The 15,315-nt window shown below is 45.7% G+C and overlaps 2 protein-coding genes and 1 pseudogene across 4 annotated transcripts; 2 read left to right on the top strand and 1 right to left on the bottom strand.

The window, feature by feature from the left end:
- Positions 1-2,415: 2,415 nt before the first annotated feature.
- LOC108848704 (probable glucuronoxylan glucuronosyltransferase IRX7) lies at positions 2,416-5,889 on the top strand. Of its 2 annotated transcripts, XR_008945030.1 has the most exons (6): positions 2,417-2,934; positions 3,042-3,409; positions 3,484-3,734; positions 3,961-4,673; positions 4,764-4,828; positions 5,714-5,889. XR_008945030.1 is itself a non-coding variant. In XM_057008639.1 (5 exons), exons 1-5 carry the CDS (start codon positions 2,655-2,657, stop codon positions 5,737-5,739), a joined length of 1,638 nt encoding a protein of 545 aa, XP_056864619.1. In that variant the 5' UTR covers positions 2,416-2,654; the 3' UTR covers positions 5,740-5,889. The 2 variants fall into 2 exon arrangements, 1 of the variants encoding a protein (XP_056864619.1); XM_057008639.1 differs by lacking the exon at positions 4,764-4,828 and having other exon boundaries at positions 2,416-2,934.
- A 5,068-nt stretch (positions 5,890-10,957) lies between these two features.
- LOC130511537 (uncharacterized) lies at positions 10,958-12,717 on the top strand. Of its 2 annotated transcripts, XR_008945031.1 has the most exons (3): positions 10,958-11,260; positions 11,351-11,415; positions 12,301-12,717. XR_008945031.1 is itself a non-coding variant. In XM_057008640.1 (2 exons), exons 1-2 carry the CDS (start codon positions 10,961-10,963, stop codon positions 12,385-12,387), a joined length of 387 nt encoding a protein of 128 aa, XP_056864620.1. In that variant the 5' UTR covers positions 10,958-10,960; the 3' UTR covers positions 12,388-12,717. The 2 variants fall into 2 exon arrangements, 1 of the variants encoding a protein (XP_056864620.1); XM_057008640.1 differs by lacking the exon at positions 11,351-11,415.
- A 531-nt stretch (positions 12,718-13,248) lies between these two features.
- LOC108848703 (alpha-L-fucosidase 1-like) lies at positions 13,249-15,087 on the bottom strand (annotated as a pseudogene).
- Between the last annotated feature and the right edge of the window lie 228 nt (positions 15,088-15,315).

Raw genomic sequence — 15,315 nt, 5'->3', positions numbered from 1 at the left:
ATCTTAAAGAAATACATTGGAATAAATTTCATTTATATTAGAGTTTATCTATTTTAGAGAGAAATAGAAAGAAAAAAAAATTGGAGATAATCGTACCATTTGGGGCTCTGATACAAAATAATCCAAACAACAAGAAAATTAGAAAGAAAAAATGTCACCATAGAATGATGAAATGTGAATGTAATTTTTGATGAATGTCATTCACACTCTAGAATCTAGTCTACAGACAGGTTTCAGATTATTTGTTAGCTTCTGATGTACTATATAAAACACATATATACATTACAATTCACAACTTGTAGTAGGACCAATGAAGGAACATGGCTAAACGATAATGTTAGGAAAAAAATGGCTAAACGATAATGGTCGATTATTATCTTGTTTTTGTTGCTTAGTTGACACTTGCTCAATTGATGTTCCGTTCTATGTTCGTGTTGACGTTTATATTTATGTATACAAACAATGGGTAGAACAGTTTCAGAACAGACTAATCGCTCATCATCTTCTATGAGACTACAACCTTTTATGTTGGTATTTTGTTTCTGGATTATGTATTATATCATTCCCGCTTAACGAAGCAACCTACTGAAAGTGACTTCATACCTAATATTTGGTTTGTTATATAATATCTAACATACGATTGGACACTGATGCTGACATAAAACTAGAGTACTATCTACATAATGTTCAAAAAAAAACCCATCTACACAAACATTATTTATATGCGGGAGGTTTGCAAAAATTGATCGTTTATTTGTGGTAAGTTGATAACCGAACATTATTTATCCTTTCTTAATTTATACTATAAACAAAAGGTGTAGAAAAGGCGTGGTTGGTAAACTTTTGCAGAAGTTCAAAACTTGTTCCTTTACCTCGTGGACGATTTGTAGCTCCAAAGGCGTCTTTTATGGGTTTAAGAATATGCACAATTAGAGCTGGGTTTGCGGGTCGACCCGTCCTGCCAACCCGCGGGTCGACTAGTTTTTTCTAACTCAAAATTTTGATCCGCATGATCCGCAAAGAAGGATTCAAAAACCCGCACCCGCCTCGCCCAGTTTTGCGGATAACCCGTGGAACCTGCGGGTAAAATAAATTTTAATAAAATAATAAATTTAATTATATTTTAATTATATATTAATTATTTTTTGTAATAAAATAATCAAAATTGTATATTTTATAATTAAAATTATATATTTATAATTAAAATTTTATAATTTTATAATATTTTTACATTTTTTACGAAAATAACTTTTTTTTTTTTTTTTTTTTTTTATGAATTTGTTTTTGCGGGTTGGTGGATACCCGCAATTCAAATTCAACCGACCCGCATCCGCCCCGCTTAAAATTGACTCAACCCGCACCCGCACCCGCATGTTAAATTTTTCGAATTGGCCGACCCGCACCCCCCGCAACGGGTCAAACGGGGCGGGACCCGCGGATAAATACTCAAATTTCCAGCTCTATGCACAATCAAAGTCAGCTTACGAAAAAAAAAGGAGAGTCGGCCCTGACCTTAAGTAGAGGAAATTGTTTCAGGACTGATACAATAAGAATATGCAAATGAAAAAGTAAGACACTAGTATTTTTTATAAAAAAAGTATAGTACTTTTTTGAAAATTATCCTCTAATTGGTAAGAATTATTCTCCATCAAACTCGATCAGTATCAATAGTTATATATTGATCCAAAAATCAAATTTGTTTTAATATTTTTTCACTAAACTTGATCCGTAGTATGTCGTATAAAAACAAGCATGTTATATGACAAATGATGCTTTCTATTTATACTAGTTGAAATGTTATTGGTAAACAATTAATAATAATTTTCTTAGAAATGTAAAACAAAATATTTTCTTAACTATATGTACAATTCTAAAATATCATTTATTCAAAATTGGAGAGAATACTGAATTAAGATTGATCTGATTAGTTTAATGGTGGTGGGATATAATCTTTGATAATATCATAAAATTTCAAGTAGAATAAATTCTTATTATCTAACTGTTCATCCACAAAATGAAAATAAAACAAAAACAAATAGATTAAATTGATAAACTTTTGAAATTGAATCCAACCGAATATTTTGGGCTGGCTATAAAAATCTGTGCCGCAGGGCAGCCAGTGACAATTCTGTTGATGTTTACCTCATCGTTGCCCAATCTTGTTTATTACTTACTATACGTGAGCGGTTAGCTCGTTTTCTAAGGGTTTACTCATTCTACACATACAAAAATAAAGAAATTGGGAAAGTTTTTGTTAATTTTATCAATAAAAAGCAAAATAAATAAATAATACGTACTATGTCTTAATAGCATCGGTGCAAAATATAACCTTTTTTGCGAAAGATATCCATACAAAAAAAAAAACTAAAATAGCCAACAAACATAAAAAAAAAAAGAGAAATCAAGAATTCAATAGGAATATGAATGTTTTTATTTCTGAAGAGTCAACAAAGACATAAAAGACTAATTGGATTGTCTTCATCAAACTTCTATTGTTCCACCTTTCACCATTCTTAATCTCTACTTTATCTCCCAAACCCAATTCCGAAAACCCCTCTTCACCAACTTAAACCCCTATTAACCAATTCCAACAATCAGATGATTCCTACCAAGCAAGCAAAGGCCTCAAAAACTATCCAAGAAAATCAAGAACCATGATTACACAGAAACAGAGAAGAACAGAGAAAGGTCTCTGTTTTAAGCACTACTACAAATGGATCCTCTGTTTTTCACTTACTCTATATTTTGTTGCTTCCTTTTTTGTCGATCATGACCAAGATGACCATCCTTCATCCTCTTCTTCTTCTTTGTCGCCATCAAACCCTCTCATAACTAACCCTAAACCCAAGCTTCTCGCTTCTCATGCCATGTTTGAATCAAAAATCCATGACAAAAGACTTAGCTTTCGTCTTCAACGGCCCAACATCAGAACTGGTAACTATACAGACATGATCTTACTTCATGTTCTGTTTCAAATTTATCAGATAGAGTTTCATGTAAAATAACACCATCTTGTTGTTATTATTTTAATCGTCTTTCAGATGTTTTCAACAATTTGAAGATCTACGTCTATGACTTGCCTTCCAAGTTCAACACAGATTGGTTAGCCAACGACAGATGCAGCAACCACCTCTTCGCTGCGGAGGTGGCTCTTCACAAAGCGTTGCTCAGCCTCGACGGAGACGTACGGACACAAGATCCCTACGAAGCCGACTTCTTCTTCGTCCCTGTCTACGTTTCTTGCAATTTCAGCACCGTCAATGGCTTTCCAGCGATTGGTCACGCCCGACCACTCATCAAGGAGGCCATAGACCTCATCTCTGCTCAATACCCGTTTTGGAATCGTACTAGTGGCTCTGACCACGTCTTCACCGCTACACACGACTTTGGCTCTTGCTTCCACACCATTGTTAGTTTCAAAAGAAACCTAGTTTAAAATTCTTATGACGATTTTAATATATTTATTTTTATTTTTATTTGAAGGAGGATAGAGCAGTCGCTGATGGGGTACCAAGGATGTTGAGAAACTCTATAGTGTTGCAAACTTTTGGTGTAACTTATAAGCATCCATGCCAAGAGGTAGAGAACGTCGTGATACCACCGTACATCTCACCGGAAAGTTTGCGTAAGACTCTAAAGAATATTCCGGCAGCTCAAGAACGAGACATTAGAGTTTTCTTCCGCGGCAAGATGGAGATTCATCCCAAAAACGTCAGTGGACGCTTCTACAGCAAGTAACAAACCAAATCTCTTTGAAAGCCCTTTTTCAAAAAAGAAAAAATAAACAAACCAAATCTTGATATAATAACCTTTTTTTTTGTTAAAAAGATTTTTTTATAATTTTTCTTGTCAAATTACAGAACAGCCATTATAAATACTCAACTATAGTTAATTATATTTGTTTGTGTTAAAAAAGTTAATTATTTTTGTTCTGCTGAGTTAACCTTTTTTCTCTATTAGGCGAATAAGGACGGAGATATGGAGGCGTTACGGTGGTGACCGGCGGTTTTATCTCCAACGACAAAGATTTACCGGTTACCAGTCAGAAATAGCTCGTTCTGTTTTCTGTTTGTGTCCTCTAGGGTGGGCCCCATGGAGCCCGAGACTTGTTGAGTCGGTTGCACTCGGGTGCGTGCCGGTTATTATAGCCGACGGGATTCGTTTGCCGTTCCCATCCGCGGTGCGTTGGCCAGATATCTCGCTGACGGTGGCCGAGAGAGACGTCGGGAAACTCGGGGGTATTTTAGAGCACGTGGCGGCTACTAATTTGTCCGACATACAGAAGAACCTTGAGGATACGTCTGTTAGGCGGGCCCTTCTGTTTAACGTTCCTCCGCGAGAGGGAGATTGTAACATCCCGGGCCCGGCCCAAAATGGAACCCGAGAACTGCAGGCCCAAGAGAGTGAAACCCTACTCCAAAGCCCTCCCATCTCTTATAAAAGGGACATCACTCCTAGGGTTTCACCACAAGAGAGACAACAAGCGAAGCCCTGCCCGACTAGAACCTCGCCGCCGCCTCCCATCGTCGACGACCAGCCGCCGCCGCCGGTCACCGCCGCCCGCTCGCCAGCCACCGATCGTCCCGCTCGCAGCCCGAGCCGTCGATCCCGAGCCCCCAGTCGTCGCCTCCTTGATTCCTTCTCTTGTAACCTTCTCAGATCTGAACCTCAAGGTAATCTGGATCCCTAACCTTCTAAGTCATTGGGTATGACAAGATCTGAACCTAAATCCCATCTCCTTTCTTATGAATCCTTTGGATCAGATCCGGAGAGGTGACCAACTCGTTTCCACTTCCTAGAACCAGATCTACCCCTTCAAGAGACTAAGGTGAGGACTTGGTTGTGAACTCGTCTCATGTTGAATAGATGGTTCTGTCATAGTCACGTGTTAATCGGATCTGAATCATGTGTGTGTGTTGCTGCGGTTGTGGTAGCCTAGATGACTTGTGTCGTGTGTTATGTGTTGATGAGTTGAAGCACCTAGAACTATTAGGATGCTGTAAATGAGAAATGAGAAGTGTTAAAGTATGTGGAAGTGGAAGTGAAAGTGAATGTTAAAGTGAATGAGGTTGAGTAAAGTGAAAGTGGTTAATAACGAGAATGAGTTGAGAATGCGAAAGATGAATGTCAATGAGTTGCTTGTAGTCCTGTTTGGACCACCGAGAACGGGTGGGCGTCTAGAGTCTAGGATGTGATGTGTTGTGAACCGTGGACAGTAGCCTAACACGAGGTACCCACGGGGAGTAAAGAGTTGAGCCTACCGCGAGATGCGGGATATAAGAAGTGCCTACCGCGAGATGCGGGATATAAGAAGTGCCTACCGCGAGATGCGGGATATAAAATGATGTAAGTGGCGCCTAGGATCGAGTCGAGTCAATGCCGAGTCGTGGCATAATTATGGCTATTATGACCGAGGGGCGGACAGCGCCGATGGGCCAACGTGCTGCAACTCGGATAGCCATTTAGGAAGCTGGAGAGGGGGACGGTTTTCCCGAGAGAGGGCACCCCTTCCAGGATAGGCCGGCACGTGGGGGGACGTCCGTAAACGGCTATAGGTCCTTATGTCTAGGTTGATTGATTGTGTAGGTTGCTGTGTGGTTTAGTACTTCTTAACTTGTAACTGTGTTGACTGCTATTGGGCTTGAGTGGGTTCGTGGGTTCCTAGAGCCTGCCCTCACTGAGTATTCTGTACTCACCCCCTCTTTCATTTCAGGTACGGCTGGGAGGGAGCAGGAGTAGGAGTCCGTATGGTGCCAGTTGTTTTTCAAGTTCTTTTACTTTTCGAACTATTTCCATTTGAGTTTTTTTTGTCTTTGGATAACCTATCCTCGGGTTAAGTTTCGGTTTTGTGTAAGACTATCTTGATTTTAATAAAGAGTTTTTGAATGATTCGGAAAAGAGACCGGTTTATAAATGATCCTCGGGACAGGGATGTTACAATTGGTATCAGAGCGGGGGTTAAACCCGCCGGTGCTGTCCCGGGTGGGTATGGAAAGCATCTTTAGGAAAGTTTGGGTTGCAAATGTTTTCAAACGTTGTGAAAGGATTTAAAAAAAAAAAAAAAAAAAAAAAAAAAGGGGAAACCTTGTTGTAGAAAAGTAAAGGCACCACTCGGACCGAAACTCCTAGCTTGCCCGGTAAGCAAACCGAATCAATCAAAGCTTGATCTAATGCCCGCTTCATTGTTGCAGGATGCCTCCTAAGAGAGCCGCACCAGTAGTTGGAACTGCCCAGCGAAACGCACGACGGGCTACTCGGTCCGCGTCCCAGGCCTCCAGCGAGGCGGAAAGCCAGAATGGAGGCGCACCCGCAAATGGGAACCCCGCAGGCGGACCAAACGTGGTGAACGCAGCGATCCTGGAGGAGCTGCGAAGGTACCGGGAAGCCTACGGGGGACAACTCCCCAACGGCGAAGCTGCAGCAGGGGCCGGAGCCGTCCCGATACCACCTGCGGTGGACCAGAACCCGTTACCACCGCCACCTCCCCCACCAGTGGCCCCTGTGGTGGTACCTGCTCAAGGACCTACGTATTGGGACATGATGAGACATATGCGAAACATGCAGATGGAGTTCTTCAGTGGGAAGGCGGATGCCATTCTTGCTGACAACTGGCGACGACAACTGGAGAGAAACTTTGCATCGGCTCGGTGCCCGCCAGAATTCCGCAGAGACCTCGCAGTCCACCACCTCAAGGATGACGCCCTGGTTTGGTGGGAAGGAGTGGTCGAAAGCTCTCACGGGATACGCATGACATATGATGATTTCTTGGAGGAGTTCAACGGGAAGTACTTCCCTTTGGAAGCCATGGATCAGATGGAAAGCAAGTTTCAGGACATTCGTCAAGGATCGAGGAATGTGAGAGAGTATGGGGATGAGTTCCACAAGCTCCGAAGATTTGCTGGGCACTATCTGAACGACCGGGAGCTGGTCCGTCGGTTCCTGAAGGGTATGCGGATCGAGCTCAGGAACAGCTGTAATGTGCGGGATTACCGCAACGTCCACGAACTGATCGAAAAGGCTGCGGAACAGGAGGCAGGGTTGGAAGAAGAACGGAGACAACACCAAGCCGCCCAGAATCGGGGCACTAAACGAACCCGAGATGCGGCACCAGCCAATGAAGTCGCCCCGACAAGAACCCCATGCAGGAGGTGCGGGCGAATACACCCCGGGGAATGCCGGTGGGAGTGTGTTACAACTGCGCCCAACCAGGACACATCTCGAGAGATTGTCCGAATGAAAGACAGGGGCGCCAGGGAGCGGGTCCTAGAGTGCGATGTCACCGTTGCGGGCAGGAAGGACATGTCATCAGAGACTGCCGAGCACCGCCGGGAGGAAATGCGGGAGGGGTGCAGCCACAACAGCAGAGAGAGCAGGCTGGGAGACCCCGAGCTTACGCGGCTGAAGGCCGTGAAGGGCCTGAACCGATCGCGGGTAAGTCCTACACTCTAAAGATATCTTGCCCTTGCTTGCAAATAGTCTGTTGGTCGGAATGCTTAGCATTAGTATCGTGTAGGATCTGTCGCGGTCGGAGGAGTGGCGGCGTTCACTCTTTTCGATACCGGGGCCACCCATAGTTTTGTGAGCCCTAACCTTACTCGCGAATGGACTTTTACGGGGAGCTATAACACCAAGGTCACAGGGGTCGAAACTGCGGGGAAAGAGAGGATAACGACTAGCGGGAAGTATGAAGAGGTGCCGGTGGTCCTCGCAGGCATAAACCTACCCGCGGACCTGCTGGAATTGGAGCTCGGACGATACGAAGTGATTTTGGGGATGGACTGGCTAGCCCAGCATGGGGCCATCGTTGATTGTGCCAAGACATGTGTGCGGATTCCGCTAGACGGGAGGCAGATCGTGTACCGAGGGATGAAGACTAGGACTGGGGTGTCAGTTATCTCGATGGTTCAAGCCGAGGAAGCAATCCGGAAGGGTAGTGAGGCCTTTCTGGCCACCATAGAGATGGTGGAAGAGACGGAAGCGCCAGACCTAGAAAATATTGCAGTGGCGGCGGAGTATGCAGACGTGTTCGAACCATTGCGGGGACCCCCACCCCACCGGAGTAATGCTTTCACGATCGAACTAGAACCCGGAACCGCTCCGGTATCCAAGGCACCCTACCGTCTGGCACCCGCAGAAATGGCGGAGCTCAAGAAGCAATTGGAAGAGTTAGTAGAGAAGGGATTCATACGCCCGAGCAGCTCACCGTGGGGCGCGCCAGTGCTGTTCGTGAAGAAAAAGGATGGGAGCCTTCGACTATGTATAGATTACCGAGGATTGAACAAGGTGACCGTCAAGAACAAGTATCCCCTTCCCCGCATAGATGAACTTTTGGACCAGTTAGGAGGAGCCACCTGGTTCTCAAAGATTGACCTCGCATCGGGGTACCACCAAATTCCCATCCATGAGGAGGATGTTAGGAAGACGGCTTTCCGTACCCGGTACGGGCATTATGAATTCGTGGTAATGCCTTTCGGCCTAACCAATGCTCCAGCAGCCTTCATGGGATTAATGAACAACATCTTCAGAGAGTGTCTGGACCACTGCGTAATCGTCTTCATCGACGACATTTTGATATACTCTAAAAGCCGAGAGGAACACGAGCAACATCTGAGACTGGTGTTGGACAAGCTGAGAGAACACCAGTTGTATGCCAAACTCAGTAAGTGCCGTTTTTGGCAACGGAAGATCGGATTCTTGGGGCATGTGATTTCGGAGGCCGGCGTAGAGGTGGACCCCGAGAAAATAGAAGCAATCGTGAAATGGCCCACGCCCGGTACTGCCACCGACATCCGGAGTTTTCTCGGGTTAGCAGGATACTATCGAAAGTTCGTTGAAGGGTTCGCGGCAACAGCTAAACCACTCACCCGCCTTACGGGTAAGGAGGCTAAGTTCATGTGGTCGGAAGCATGCGAAGAGGGGTTCAAACGACTGAAGGAGGCTCTGACCCAAGCCCCGGTATTGGTACTACCGAGACCAGGAGTACCCTACACCGTGTACACCGATGCGTCGGGTATGGGGTTGGGCTGTGTACTCATGCAAGAAGGACGGGTGATTGCCTATGCATCCAGACAGCTCCGGAAACACGAGATTAATTACCCGACTCATGACCTCGAATTGGCAGCAGTAGTGTTTGCCCTTAAGATCTGGCGATCCTACCTGTATGGAGAGAAAGTACAAGTGTACACGGACCATAAGAGCCTGAAATATGTGTTCACCCAGGGAGACCTGAACTTGCGGCAGCGCAGGTGGATGGAGTTACTAGCGGATTATGACCTGAGCATCGATTACCATCCCGGGAAAGCTAACCTAGTGGCGGATGCCTTAAGCCGAAGGAAAGCAGATGTGTCAGGGGCAAAGGAAGCTCAAGAGCTAGTTGCGGCCCTAGCGAACTTACGCCTCTGTGCGACGACAGTGGACGAAGACGGGGCAGGATTGGAGGCTGTGGAGCAAGCCGACTTGCTCAGTCGCATTAAGGAGGCTCAGGAATCAGACAACACCCTGCGGGGAATGGTGGACAAAGAAGTGGTAGGATACCGAGTAACCGGTAATGGAACCGTTATGTTTAGAGGACGGGTGTGCGTACCAAGTGGGGGAGACCTGAGGACCGAAGTGTTGAGACAGGCTCACCAGTCGCGATTCTCGATTCATCCTGGAAAGACGAAGATGTATCAGGACCTGAAACAGTATTATCATTGGGAAGGGATAAAGAAAGACGTGGGCGATTGGATATCCCGGTGTCAGACCTGCCAGCGGGTCAAGGCGGAACGGGGAGTCCCCGGGGGACTACTACAGGGATTACCCCTACCACAGTGGAAATGGGATATGGTGACAATGGACTTTGTTACGGGATTACCGAGGACCTCCGGAAACAAAGACGCAGTGTGGGTTATAGTCGACCGCCTGACCAAATCAGCGCATTTCCTACCAATCAAAACCACAGATAAGACAGAGGATCTGGCGCGGGAGTACTTGAACACAATCGTGAGGCTGCACGGGGTACCGGTGAGTATAGTGTCCGACAGAGACCCCAAGTTCACCTCCAACTTCTGGCAGGCCTTCCAAAAGGCATTGGGGACCAAAGTCCACCTGAGTACCGCATATCACCCCCAAACAGACGGACAGTCCGAGCGAACCATCAGGACACTAGAGGACCTACTCCGGTCAAGTGTCCTGGATTGGGGAGGAAGGTGGGGCGAACATCTACCCCTGGTTGAATTTTCCTACAATAACAGCTACCACGCAAGTATTGAAATGTCCCCCTACGAGGCATTATATGGTCGACCATGTCGTACCCCCTTGTGTTGGACCGAAGTGGAGGGGGAACGAGCTATGACACCTGAACTGGTCAGGGAAACGGTGGAACAAGTGGAACTACTCAAGGAGAAGTTGAAGGAAGCGCATGACCGACAGAGGAGTTACGCGGACAAGCGGAGGAAGGATTTAGAATTTGCAGTGGGAGATGAGGTGTACCTAAAGATGAGGATTTTCCGAGGGAGCGACCCAAACCGGAAGTTGAAAAAGTTGAGGCCTAGGTATATGGGCCCATACGTGATTACGGAAAAGATTGGTGCGGTTGCATACCGGTTGGATTTACCCCTGGAACTCTCAGATTTCCACGACGTGTTTCACGTGTCGGTACTGCGAAGAGTAGTACGAGAACCTGAACTGATCCTACCGCAACCACCTGAGGATGCGCAAAAGAATCTCACCCTGATCAGCAAGCCCGTAAAAATTGTGGAAGAGAAAGAAGTAAACCATCGGGGGAGAAAGACGAGAATGGTGCTAGTCCGTTGGGAAAGGGACGGAATCTATGAGGATGTGTGGGAACCCGAATCGCAACTACGGAATGGTCACCCCGGAATGTTTGAGGACCGAGAAAGGAATTGGGAGGAAACCCAGAATTCGGGGACGAATTCATCCCAAGTGGGGGAGAGTTGTAACATCCCGGGCCCGGCCCAAAATGGAACCCGAGAACTGCAGGCCCAAGAGAGTGAAACCCTACTCCAAAGCCCTCCCATCTCTTATAAAAGGGACATCACTCCTAGGGTTTCACCACAAGAGAGACAACAAGCGAAGCCCTGCCCGACTAGAACCTCGCCGCCGCCTCCCATCGTCGACGACCAGCCGCCGCCGCCGGTCACCGCCGCCCGCTCGCCAGCCACCGATCGTCCCGCTCGCAGCCCGAGCCGTCGATCCCGAGCCCCCAGTCGTCGCCTCCTTGATTCCTTCTCTTGTAACCTTCTCAGATCTGAACCTCAAGGTAATCTGGATCCCTAACCTTCTAAGTCATTGGGTATGACAAGATCTGAACCTAAATCCCATCTCCTTTCTTATGAATCCTTTGGATCAGATCCGGAGAGGTGACCAACTCGTTTCCACTTCCTAGAACCAGATCTACCCCTTCAAGAGACTAAGGTGAGGACTTGGTTGTGAACTCGTCTCATGTTGAATAGATGGTTCTGTCATAGTCACGTGTTAATCGGATCTGAATCATGTGTGTGTGTTGCTGCGGTTGTGGTAGCCTAGATGACTTGTGTCGTGTGTTATGTGTTGATGAGTTGAAGCACCTAGAACTATTAGGATGCTGTAAATGAGAAATGAGAAGTGTTAAAGTATGTGGAAGTGGAAGTGAAAGTGAATGTTAAAGTGAATGAGGTTGAGTAAAGTGAAAGTGGTTAATAACGAGAATGAGTTGAGAATGCGAAAGATGAATGTCAATGAGTTGCTTGTAGTCCTGTTTGGACCACCGAGAACGGGTGGGCGTCTAGAGTCTAGGATGTGATGTGTTGTGAACCGTGGACAGTAGCCTAACACGAGGTACCCACGGGGAGTAAAGAGTTGAGCCTACCGCGAGATGCGGGATATAAGAAGTGCCTACCGCGAGATGCGGGATATAAGAAGTGCCTACCGCGAGATGCGGGATATAAAATGATGTAAGTGGCGCCTAGGATCGAGTCGAGTCAATGCCGAGTCGTGGCATAATTATGGCTATTATGACCGAGGGGCGGACAGCGCCGATGGGCCAACGTGCTGCAACTCGGATAGCCATTTAGGAAGCTGGAGAGGGGGACGGTTTTCCCGAGAGAGGGCACCCCTTCCAGGATAGGCCGGCACGTGGGGGGACGTCCGTAAACGGCTATAGGTCCTTATGTCTAGGTTGATTGATTGTGTAGGTTGCTGTGTGGTTTAGTACTTCTTAACTTGTAACTGTGTTGACTGCTATTGGGCTTGAGTGGGTTCGTGGGTTCCTAGAGCCTGCCCTCACTGAGTATTCTGTACTCACCCCCTCTTTCATTTCAGGTACGGCTGGGAGGGAGCAGGAGTAGGAGTCCGTATGGTGCCAGTTGTTTTTCAAGTTCTTTTACTTTTCGAACTATTTCCATTTGAGTTTTTTTTTGTCTTTGGATAACCTATCCTCGGGTTAAGTTTCAGTTTTGTGTAAGACTATCTTGATTTTAATAAAGAGTTTTTGAATGATTCGGAAAAGAGACCGGTTTATAAATGATCCTCGGGACAGGGATGTTACAGAGATGCCACGTGGCAAGTACTGGAAGCTTTGTCGAAGAAGTTGAATAGGTCTGTTAGAAGAAGGTCAGCCGTTTCTATGTAAACCGGTATTGTTTTGGACACGTGTATAATACTACTTACAGAATTAAATAAAGAAGCACAGTGCAGGCACCGGATTCGAACCTGGAGCTTGTGCCCATCAGTTCACTATTTACTATTTAGAGTAGAGAGTCTTGAGCTTCTCGCACAACTGAGAGAGCTTCAAGAAGATACACGTTTGATACAGCAAACGTGATAATAGTTCTCTTACGCTCTTACAACTCCCTTTCTAAAACACTGCACAGAGGATTCAAATCAAGTGTAAACAAGATATGAAACGACTTGTGGGTGTTGTAGCATACATATGCTCAACTTCAACATAAGAAACTGTGATTTCTAAAGTGTTAACAAGATATCAAACGGCTTATGACTCTTGGTAACATCAATATGTTCGACTCTAACATTAGAAATTGTGATTCCTTGTGGAACAATCCCCCAAAAGAAGCACTCTTTGTGCAACAGAGCTGTATCAGTGTTACTATAGCTGGCTGAAACACTGATCTTAGTGGAACAAGTTAAGTCACTCTCATGGGTTGAGCTTAAGGTTTCAAGGCCGAGTCAATTGCATCGGAAGCAATAGCCTCTATTGAAAACTGATGTATCTATTACAATAGCCTCTATTGAAAAGAACACAGATTCAGAAACACAAAGGAGATTTAACACATTCACCAAAAGCTTATTTCATGAAATTACATGGGAATACTTTAATTTATTTTATTTTATTCGATTAAGATAGAGCAGTCATGCACACTGATAACATACGAGGCATGGTTTTATTTGAAAAAAGCACGTACGTAACACATTATTTTCATAGAGGTTCTTTCTTGGAATCATATAATGCTAGCTCCTCCTGAAGTGTCCTTGTGAATGTTTATCTTTGATGATAAGTCCCTCCCCGACTCCGAGAAATTATCCATGTAGATTCCAACGTACGATATAAGCGGGTCGGCCCTCGCTTTCTCCACCACAAGCTTCAGAGACCGCGACTCGGATCTCGGAAACCTTAAAAGCCTTTTGAAACCAACGGTCGTGCCGCTCACAACTCTCTCCCACTCGCCGCTCCTAATGTTCCGCATCTCGAGACGGAAAGAGGCTACCCTTTGACCCATTTGGATCGGTTCTCGTACTTCCAACACGTTGAAACTAACCGGATTTGGAAAGTTCAAGTACAACTCCCATTCATTCTGATTCTCCTCTGGCGCCCAGTACTTGTCCAACCCTTCCTCCAAAACGTTCTTAGCCCCAAACTGGCGGCCACGGATGCTGCTAGAGTCAACAGCGGCTTTGCGGGCGAGGTTGTTGGAGAAAATTGAATTTATCACCTCACGAAACTCGGCAAGAACCTTGATGTCTTGCTCAGATATTAGCCCTGACCTATTGGGAGGGACGTTGAGCGAGAAAAGACAGTTTCTCCCCACCGAGGTATAGTATATCTCCAGAAGCTGAGCCACCGGTTTAGGAGATTGCACCGCTTTCCAAAACCAACCCGGTCTGATCGATACATCACATTCTGCCGGTACCCAATCTTGTCCAAACTCATCCCCTATCTGATTATACAGATGATCAGTGTTCCCGATATTCTCCATTCGGGTTCGGTTAAAAAGCGACCAGGAAGTAGAACCAGCAACTCCAGCTTGGTTACCGATCCAGCGGACATCACCGGCGTCGGAGAAGATGACGGCGCGAGGCTGAAGCTGACGGATCAAACTAAACCAAGTGTTGAAGAGAAACTCCATGTCTTGCGGAAGCGGAGAAGATAACCAAACTTCCTTAATCTCTCCATAACTAAAAAAAAAAAAAAAAAAAAAGAAAAAGAAAAAGATTCAATCAATATTTCGAAACTATAAAACAAAAAATCATTATCAAATGAGCTTTACTTACTTTGTCAACAACTCGGTCATTTGACTCAGATAAAACTCGTTATACTCCAACGTGTTCCCCTCGTAACTACTTCTGTGGTGCCGGTCCAATGGAGAAACGTAAAGACCAAGTCCGATACCTTCCGCTGCCGCAGCGGAAGCTAGCTCCGCCACGACGTCTCCCTTTCCGTTTCTCCACGGGCTGGATTTGACGGAGTAGTCGGTGTACTCGCTGGGCCAGAGGCAGAACCCGTCGTGGTGCTTTGCCGTGAGGATCACGCGAGAGAAACCGAAGTCTTTGGCAACTTGGACCCACTGGGTGGCGTTGAGACTGGTCGGGTTGAAAACTGACGGGCGGGTTTGTCCGGAGCCATCTTCAGATCCGGTGAAAGTGTTGGGTCCGAAGTGGAGGAGCATGGCCGTAGATCCGAGCTGCCACTGGAGCTGGTGTGATGACGGGATGGGTATAATCGGAAGAGGGTTTGGTTTCAGTGGAGTCGAGTTGGATAGAGAGACAAGTGAGAAGAAGAAGAAGAAGAAGAGGAGAGTGAGTAGAGACATTTTTTGTTTTAGCAGATTTGATCTTTCTCGTTTTCTTCAGTGGTAAATGGAGTCTTGTTGCCTCTTCCTTTTATACTCAAAATTTTTATGGACGTATGCCCCTCCCTCCCTTTCAAAATCTCATCTTTATCCCAAACAATAAAATATAATTTCTTTATTTTATTTTGTTTTAATTTAAAATGGTTGAAATAAAAACGTGGGTAACTAGAACAACTACTAGGATAATGTTTGATGAGTAATATAAATGTATTATGATTGCAGAAAAGGCAACCTCTTGAGATGATGTACT

The sequence above is a fragment of the Raphanus sativus genome, chromosome 4 (genome assembly GCF_000801105.2).
Source record: "Raphanus sativus cultivar WK10039 chromosome 4, ASM80110v3, whole genome shotgun sequence".
Classification (NCBI taxonomy): Eukaryota; Viridiplantae; Streptophyta; class Magnoliopsida; order Brassicales; family Brassicaceae; genus Raphanus; species Raphanus sativus.
Note: the sequence above shows the minus strand (reverse complement) of the source record. Positions and strands in the feature narration are given on the sequence as shown.